Source organism: Alligator sinensis, unplaced genomic scaffold (assembly GCF_000455745.1).
Source record: "Alligator sinensis unplaced genomic scaffold, ASM45574v1 scaffold117_1, whole genome shotgun sequence".
In the NCBI taxonomy this organism is placed as follows: Eukaryota; Metazoa; Chordata; order Crocodylia; family Alligatoridae; genus Alligator; species Alligator sinensis.
In genome coordinates, this window is record NW_005841855.1 from 494,418 (window position 1) to 503,957 (window position 9,540).

At 46.8% G+C, this 9,540-nt stretch overlaps 1 protein-coding gene across 2 annotated transcripts in view; it reads left to right on the forward strand.

The window, feature by feature from the left end:
- The first annotated feature begins 3,682 nt into the window (after positions 1-3,682).
- IMPACT (impact RWD domain protein) overlaps positions 3,683-9,540 on the forward strand; it is a 39,369-nt gene continuing 33,511 nt past the window's right edge. The window contains exons 1-4 of one of the 2 annotated variants that reach the window (XM_006016385.3): positions 3,683-3,777; positions 5,641-5,769; positions 6,607-6,659; positions 8,353-8,415. In XM_006016385.3, coding sequence (XP_006016447.1) covers positions 3,742-3,777; positions 5,641-5,769; positions 6,607-6,659; positions 8,353-8,415 — 281 coding nt within the window. In that variant the 5' untranslated portion in view covers positions 3,683-3,741. Of the gene's footprint in view, positions 3,778-4,013; positions 4,215-5,640; positions 5,770-6,606; positions 6,660-8,352; positions 8,416-9,540 lie in introns of those variants that run through there. The other variant, XM_006016384.3, reaches the window with a different exon arrangement.

The following is a 9,540-nucleotide window of genomic DNA, read 5'->3' on the forward strand; positions in this document are numbered from 1 at the left end:
GGTGGCGGCTGGCAATGGTCTCGTTAGCCGTATAAAAGGTTAGGGGCGTTTCTGCCCTAGTTGGAGAACTCCGCGATTCCCCCTGGAGTGGAAGTCCGGCAGCTTGATCACCTGCCAACTACTCCACCGTCGACGAAGCCTTGCGACGTATCCTCCGTGTTGCATGCCCGAGTTAGACCCGAGCTACCCGGTCTACAAGAGCTCCTCGATTAGAGATTAGAATTGTTGCAACTACGATTGCCTGCTCTGTATACGACTCTACAGTGTAAGTAAAGCCATCTCTGTTTTTTCCAATTGATACGTGCCTCGTCTATGCCTAATTCCGCTCCAGTGATAGAGAGTACCCATCTGCCCGTCATGGGATTGCAGCCGCAACCCTAGCTAGCGTTCCCGAGGGCTCCTGATCCTCGATTCCCCCTCGGCCCCCACAAAACTGTCATTAAAGTGATAATGATGCTCTGCCTCACAGGAGTAGTGTTTGACTTAATGGCCCAGACTTTTGGCATGGATAAATTGTCAAGGCACCATTGACTCCAATAGAGCCATACCAATAAGATGAGAGGCTGACATAATATCAAAAAGCCTTTTGAAAGTGCTGAATGAAAAGCATTATGCATGTGGAAGGTATTGTTGATTTAATAAAAATCTGTCTATTCTTCAACCACAGCAGAAAGCTGGTCTATGAGGCAAATGGATGACTATACCCAGTCTGAGAAAACATCCAGTTACTCACAGTGTTTTTTAGGATCTACTGTACATATGCTTTTAGTATGAAAACAGGTATCTAACAGAATTGCTGAAGAAGTGTGAATAAAACGTAAATATATTTTAAATTGCAAAATCACATGGAAAATTATTTATTGAATTGTGAAGTAGTTGGATTTCAGCTTGCAATATTGAGGCAGAATAGTATGGTGGGAAAGGTGGATTGCAATACTTTAACCCCAAGCAGAGAAAGGAGGTGAGGGCACTGATGTCCATTTATTTGATGTCCTATTCAACAACAAATTAATTCTCAGTTTTGTGACCTGCCAGTCTCTGGTAACTTCCCCAAGTATCATTGTTTTTCCAATCACTCTTTGCTGCCCAGTATCCTTGTCAGTATGGAACTAAAATCCACATTTAATTTGTTTTATGTAGTTCATAGTTATGTCTTTTCACCTGAGGAGTTAGTCAAAATCTGGGGTATTTTAAATGATTTCATTAATGAAGGGAAATTCTTGAGAGAGACAAGTATCTTTGGTGCAATTCCTATTTGGTGACAAGAACACACATCTCATCTCATTGACCCTAGGAGTAATCAAAGTTTCCTTTCTCATAGCAATACATTTCTCCCTTCTCTCTAGGTCAGCAGTCCTCAATATCTGGCCTTCAGGCCAAATCTGGCAGAGTTGTATTATCCAGCCATTGGGGTCCCCACCGATCAGGAAATCTGGCAGGAGGAGAGCAGTGGCAATGTTAACTGCCACTCCCCTGCTGTCAAATTTCTGAACCTATGGGAAGCTCTCCTGGCTGAAAAATGTGTCCCTGCATGCTAGCATACATGGTTGCTCCACAACCAGATCCAGTGCACAGGGTTGTATTAGGGTAGCTTGTCATTAGGGCTGTGCGAAGCTTTGGTTGCCGATTCATTTTGGTGGAGATTTGGTCCCTCAGTAGTGTAAATCATTGTCTTTTCTATTGACAAGGGGTTATCTGGTTTGGACCATCTCAGGAAACTGATTGATAATCAGGAAACACTTAAGATTAGGGAGTAACCCAAATACTTGGGAGCCAGCTTGAAATTCCTATGGATGGCAGATATACTGATGGGATATCTCATGGTTTCTTCAGGAACAATAGATAGCTTGCAGCATCAGGATTTTGGATTTTTACTTGTTGTGAACAAGCCTCAGCTTAGCATGACTTTTCCAGATTTTACTATAGTCTTTTAACAGACTTAAGACAATTATTGGGGTGCTCATAACCTTTTGTGGAGAGGACTCCCACCAGTCGTCTCAGGAAAAATATGATAACACCTGGGATTAGGGCTCCAGCAGGCTGGATGCTGTGATGAACCCTTAACCATTGTTCAAATGTTGCCCATACCCCCTCTGACTCGGTCTCTTGCCTCAGCATTCCCTAACCCGGCAACCGAGTTTTAGTCAATCAAGTTTAAATAGGCCTCCCATAGTGGGACTGGGGAATGTACAGCCCGAGATGCCTATTAAACTTAGAGCTGTGTGTGTGTGTCTGGGGGGGGAAGTCCTTAGCAAATCCAGATTAGAACTGGTCTGATAAATGCTGAACTGGGTGTGTGTGAACATGGGTTGATTAACATTTGAAGCACAGATTCCCCATCATGCAGCGCTCTCCTGCTTCTCTGGTCCCAGAAGATGTAAATGAGACCTAGGGCAGTTGGTTCACTCTTGTCACCCTTATCTGGAGGGTCTTAGGTGTGTCTCTCACTGCATCTGAATCAGTTTTGTTTAGGTAGAGGAGGGGAGGGAGGGGGGTTGAGTCCTTTGTGAGTCAGACAGACTGCATCCTGTGCCAGGGTTGCCCAAGAATAGAGCTGAGGCGTAACAGACCGACCCCACACCACTCAGGCTGTGGGGCCACAACTTTAGGTACCACTGCTCTAGGCCAGTGGCTCTCAACCTTTCTGGACTTGAGGCCCCCCTTACTCCTGACCTGTAGCCCCCTGGCCTTGCTAGTGCTCCTCACTCCCAATCCACAGCCTCCCCTTCTCCCAACCCCCGCCCTGCTGATGCCACTCACTCCCAACCTGATGCCCCCTAACACTATCCCCACAGTGTGTGGCACAGGGTGTGGGTATGTGGGGGAAGTGTGTGGGTACATGGGTGCAGGGCACAGGGGGATCTGTGCGCCCACAGCATGCGCAGGGCTGCAGCCTGACTAGATTGGCATGGGCAGGACCCATTGTGGGAGAGGGGAGCAGGGCAGCGAGACTTGTTGCTGCTGCTGCCAGAACCCCTGCACCAGCTGTGCTGCCAGCAGTGAGGCGTAAGGGACCAGGTGGGGCATGCTGCCCTCACCTCCTCCCACTGCCAGCTGCTCACGCACTGGGCCATGGCTCTACCTTGCTGCTGAATCAAGATCCAATTGCTGAATGGCCTGGCATCTACTTCCCTAGTGGGCAGCAGCTGTTCCTCACAGCAGCTCAGACTGATAAAAACCGTCAGCTTGCACAGGGTTGAATCCAACATGCAGCACGTTGCCACCCTGCCCTCTTGGGGAAATCTGTGCCAAGTATTTTTTCCCCTTCCCTTCAGACAGTATGCAGTCAGGTCGAGTCACAGATTGGTCCCCTTCCGCTTGCCCCGTCTGGACTCACTTCATGTGGGGCACCAGGGCGGGAAGGGCTCTGACCTGAAACCTTGGCCCCTCTGAAGCCCATAGCAAAGCTGTTCCTCCATTGGCTTTCCCCAATGCTGGGCGACAGCAAGCTGGATGCTGGTCCTGGACCAGCGCAACCAGAGGGCGCTTTGCAGAGACAGGATGCGGCCCTCGGGGGCTGCTCCCCGGTAACCGGAGGCAGGCGGAGCTGAGCTCGGTGCAATGCGCGAGTGCTTAACCTTGCGCGAACCCGCGCGTCGTCCCACCCCACGTTCTCCCCCAAGTCCTGGCAAAAGCGTCACAGCCGCTAATACGCATGCTCCGTCTCATGCGCATGCGCACAAAGCGCCAAGCCTTTAGGCGGAGGCCGGAGCCTTCAGTCTAGCGCGCTCTCGGTTCCAAATGGCGGCGCGTGACACGGAAACGGCCCAGAAACAAGTGAGGGGCGGCGGGCTTCGTTGCTGGCTTCCAGCTGCGTCGCGGAGGTTGGGGCGTCTTCCTGCCTCCCCAGTGGTTCCCTCCCACTGGGAACCAGTGGCTGGTTCCCCCCTCAGCTGCTAGGGGCAGGTCTGCGCATGTGCAGTCCTAGTGCAGACGAGGCGGCGGGGCGGGAAAGTTCCGCGCATGCACAGCCGTGGCGTGGAGGGTGGGGGGCTCCTCTGCGTCTGCGCAGCCCTAGTGGAGACGTCGCTCCGCAGTGATGGAGGCTCCTGGCCGGGGGGAGGGTGCTGTCTGCTCCCAGTGGGTTGCACCCGGTGTCCTTGCAAACAAGGAAATAACGGGGGAGAAAGCAGCACTTCTTAACTGGGGGTGGAGCATTGATCCTTGTAAGGATGATGTCCATTAGTAGTACCCTTAATAGGAAAGCCCCAAAGGTATGTTGATGCTTGTGCCTGATGCATGGAGTAAATGCAGAGACTTCATGTGGGAGCTGGCGGGGTCAACCTGTTGTGGACTTTCAGGGCTGTTTACAGCAGAAGGAACTGCTGTATTTTTCTGCAGTCAAAAAAAATGAGTAGAAGCTAAGCAATAAAGGGCTCCTGGAGTCTGCAGGGTGAGGAGGGTAGTTTTGTGCCTTGGGTCTAGGGAAGGCTCAGAGCCATTAGCCTGAAGCTATACTGATGTGAGATGGTTGTTGGAAGGCTAAAGCCATGAAAAAAACATGTCTCAAACACGGCTGGTCTGTCCCAGAGCCACTGCTCTTTAGACAGGTGGTTTGCAGCCCATCTGTCATGAGATCCTTTAAAGAGAGCTGCACAGCTTTAGCACAGTTAGCTGTGCAAACACCCACACATGGCTCTCACGATAAACCCAGAGATTTCAAATAAGATAAACCCAGAGATTTCAAATAGGAATCCACAGTATCAGAACCATTCTGACCTATTGCGGTCTTTCTGAGGTCTTTGCAACAGAAAGATTTTGCTATTATTTTTCCATAGTCAAAAAGAGCGTGAGAGCACTAAGAGCGGCATTTTCTGAGGGGTAGCTTGAGTCTAAAAAGGTTGAGATCCACAGGTCTAAATGCTTCATTCACCGTCTCAATTTTTCAGAAAACTTTTCTCTCTGGAATCAAGACATTTAGAGTAGTGGATTGTACAGGCAAAGTTTCATGAGGTTCAGTCTTTCAAAGAGTGGCTGGTAACTTGATTTAGGTTTCATGTAGGTTGGTATGACCTGTAACATGCAGGAGGCAAGGACTTCTTAGGGCATGGGTTTTCAACCTTTTTTGGTTGGGGTACGCCCGGCAGCTGGTTGAGAGGCATGGAGTCCCCTGGTGGCCGGTTGATGAGTGGGGGGGAAGGGGACCCCTGCGTGGCGTGCAGCAACGGAACCTGGAAGTGCCGCCAGCTTTTCCATGCTGCTGCCGCATACCTACTGGGGCCTTCAAAAGTACCCCTGGTTGAAAACCTCTGTCTTAGGGTGGAACCAACTATGTAGTTGAGATAATCTTTCAAATGTAAGACATTCTTCAAGTCTCTGATCACAGGGAATCAGGCATAGCATAGTGAAAAATCCTTGCCTTGCATAATTTCTGGACTATTGTAGCTACAATAGTACTCTTGCACACCCATGGTATGACATTTCCAGACAAGTGTGGAAGGTTTTGTTGGTGGTGTGCTTTTATAAAGTATAATGCATGAAACTGAAGAGAGGTCTGAAGTAAACAAGTCCATTGTTTTTGTGTGTGTAACGACTTAGACTTTATTTCTAGATAGGATCACAGTTCTGGTGAGTGTGATGAGAGGCTGCTCAGCTTCTAAGAGAAGTGCCTTTTTAAGTTTTAATGCATTTGTCTTGTAGATTGATGAAATAGAAGCGCTCTCCTCCATATATGGTGATGATTGGTGTGTTGTTGATGAAGATGAAAGGATATTTTGCATTAAGATCAGTGATTGCTTGGAGCAACCAAAATGGACTCTTTGTTTGCAGGTACTGGGTTTGTAGGTACATAGTTTTAATGGATTGTATAATTAATCACACGGCTATCTCTTCCTCCTTGGAGTCCCATTTAGTGGGACTCCATCAGGATTCTAGCATTTGTTTGGTTGTTCAGTGTTGCTATTGTTTAAATGGGACCTTTAATTTTGTTTTTGGTAATCACTTCCTTAAAAGTTACATGCTAGCTATTTAGGAATGACTTTTGCACTATTTTGCACTGTTAAAAATTTGGCTTCAAAAAAATCTTTCCCAAACCGTCCTTTTTCTTTTTAGCTGTTTTTATATTGATTTTGCTGAAGTGGCACAGCTCCATAACATTTTATTAGCTTAGTTTGACCTACCTGAAAGGATTAATATACTTGTTTTAATTGAAATGTCTAAAATATTTGGAACAGCAGTTATGTATGTCACTATGCACTGCTGCAAACCAAAAACACTTAGAATTAAAACACGTTTTCCTGTAGCATGGACAGGACTGAAACTTCTACGTATAGGCGAGTACAAGCTTCTCAGTAAGTTGAATAGCTGTGTGTTGGCTCACATGAAATTTCTTCTCTCCTTTATTTTTCATAACACTTATTTCACATAGACCAGACCATAGGACATGTTACTTATGTGCATTACAGATATCAATATCTTAAAATAATACCGAGATTATACCTTTAGTATAGAAAGATGCATCTTTCTGTCAGCACATAACAGTACTGGAGCAATTTTTTTTTTCATTGTGGAAGACTGCTTAACCTGAACTCTCCATACCAAAATCTATAATTAACTTTTGGCTAGTTTTGGAGGACCAGTCTAATGATTATGTTAAAATTCTTTCAGGTGATTCTGCCTCCTGAATACCCAACCTCAGCCCCACCAGTTTATCAACTGAAGTAAGTGATATCACTTAGTCAACCTCTTTAAATAATTATTGCATTTTTGTTAAATGATCAGTATTGGAGTGGTGTGGGTGAAGTTGGGAGGAAAGAGCCCAGGCCTGCCAGACACTGGTGGGGGGCAGGGAGATGGTGGGCAGACTTGCCATGAAGCTTTCTTCTGTGCTGCCACTCATGTTTAGGAAGAATTGCCCATAAAAATTTGTAAAGTTGCCTTATAATCCTCCTCCAGATTCTTCCTTAATGCTTACCTTTGCAGTGAAGCCTACAAAATTCTGAACTACAGTTATGCTGGTGATGTGCCTTGGCTTCTGCCTATCACGTCTTCTCCAAGATGAACATGAGTCATCAGTGTGACAAAGTCATCAGAAAAGCTAATGGCACTTTATCGTGCATCAGCAGATGCATGACGAACAGAACCAAGGAGGTGATAATTCCCCTTTATCGGGCGCTGGTCAGACCGCAGTTGGAATACTGAGCTCAGTTTTGGGCACCGCACTTTAAGAGGGATGTGGATAACCTGGAGAGGGTCCAGAGAAGGGCCACTCGTATGGTTAAGGGCTTGTAGGCCAAGCCCTATGAGGAGAGACTAGGGCACCTGGACCTCTTCAGCCTCTGCAAGAGAAAGTTGAGAGGCGACCTTGTGGCTGCCTATAAGTTCATCATGGGAGCACAGAAGGGAATTGGTGAGGTTTTATTCACCAAGGCGCCCCCGAGGGTTACAAGAAATAATGGCCACAAGCTAGCAGAGAGCAGATTTAGACTGGACATTGGGAAGAACTTCTTCACAGTTAGAGTGGCCAAAGTCTGGAATGGGCTCCCAAGGGAGGTGGTGCTCTCCCCTACCCTGGGGGTCTTCAAGAAGAGGTTAGATAGGCATCTAGCTGGGGTCATCTAACCCCAGCCCTCTTTCCTGCCTATGCAGGGGGTCGGACTCGATGATCTATTGAGGTCCCTTCCGACCCTAACATCTATGAATCTATGATTCTGTAGTGCCTCTTTGTTTTCTTGCGGTCTGTCTGAATCCACCTGTTACCTGTTGTTTTATGCTTGGATTGTAAATTTGGGTTGGGATCGTTCCTAGTTAGTACAACCCTTTAATACAGTAAGGTGTCGTTCCACCCTACCCCCGGCCCACCCGATAAGCAGTGCTTAGGTATTGGTGTAGAACAAAGTTGTAACAATAAGAAGAAAAAACTTTTGTAAAGTTTGTGGTTAATTTGGGACGTAAAAGCTAGCACTGTAAGCCTGAAGAATCATCGTCAAGGATCACTGGAAGACAGGCTGGAGGAAGCTCTTGAGCTCTTGCACCAGTGCAGAGACAGATACAAATAAAAATTATGTGATATGCATAGGTTTGAAGGACTTTCCAGAGAAAACTTGGGTTAGGGTGCAATGGTAGTTACGTTAATGAACTAGTATGGAAAAAGTGATCAGCTCTTTTCACAGGGAGTGTCAGAGTAAACCCCAAGGTAGGATAACCTTTAAATCCTCATTACATTTAAAAACTCCAAATCTTTATCAGAAGGAAGAGTTGACAGTCTTTTGTTTAAAAATTCTTATTCTTCAGGAGTTTATTGTATTTTGTTTTAAAGAAAAACATTTGTTGAGGAAAATACAGTCACTGAAGCATACAATACCTTAATCAATTTATCGACTCCACCCTTCATTGTGTCTACTTTCATTCCAGCGCTCCTTGGCTTCGAAGACAAGATTATATGGAGCTGGGAAACAGCCTGGAAGAAATATGTGTGTAAGTGGCAGAATCTGGAAAATTTTACAAATTGAACAGGGTAATTTCAGTTCATGGCTCCTTAAATGTAAGAAGCTAGGTAATGTATAAATTAGATTGTTTTATTTTGTCTTGGCTATTGCTGCAATTATTTCATAATCAATCTAATATAGTTCATGCTCACTGTTCACTTTGGGCCAGATCCTATGCTACCTCTTAGGCACATTTACACTTATGTGCCTAAATGTGATCATATTTCACCCTGTGGCCCTGAAAAAAATGTTCACACACAAGCTAAGTGGGTCCTGCTCTTTGCTATTTCTTTGACTGTCTTAGGGCAAAGATTATGACATGTTACAAAAGTAGACAAGATAGCAGTTCTTCAGGGATTCAAGGAAGGTGGAACAAGATAACCACTTATATTGAGAATTATATGGTGCAATGTAGGATCTAACAGGGCAACTTTCTGTTCTTTACTGGTTGTCTAAATGACCATTCTGTTGGATTTTTACAGGGCATTTTTTGGTACTTACACTTCCAGGGATATCCTCTTCTTCCATGTATAGCCCCGTGTAGAGGTGCACTGATACAGTGGTCCCATATCAAATTGGCACCAATATAAGGAAAATTGACTGCAGCAGCAATGGGCTTTTTTTGCCTGATGTGGCTAATGATGTGACTGATAAATGCCGTGTGCATGTGCAGCCGCAGCACAACATGTAGGTAGTCAGGAGCAGAGCCCAGCAGTGTGGAGAGCAGTTGGATCTGGCTGGTAAATCTGTTATGAGGGAAGGGTATGCGGGGGGCAGGCTGAGGCTTCCACAGTGAGGGAGGGAGTGGGGCTGGGGCAGGTGCTGCCCAGCTGGGGTGGGGTGTGGGACTGAGCTGTGTGTGGTGGTGGTGGGGTTCCCACTGCTATATGCACCCCCAGGGGAGGCATGGGAGGCATGTGCCCCTGGATCTGTGTGGGGCAAGTGTGGGCTGCCTCTGCGGGCTGGGGTGGGGTGGTACCAGGATGCACTCAGGGCAGGCAGTGGTGGCACTGGGGTGGGGGGGAAGGGGATGTTACGGTGAATTTTGGAGTGCCTGCAGCCTCTTCCGTAGCACCCCTCCCAGTGCTGTCCCTGCCTGTCACGAGCCCAGCCG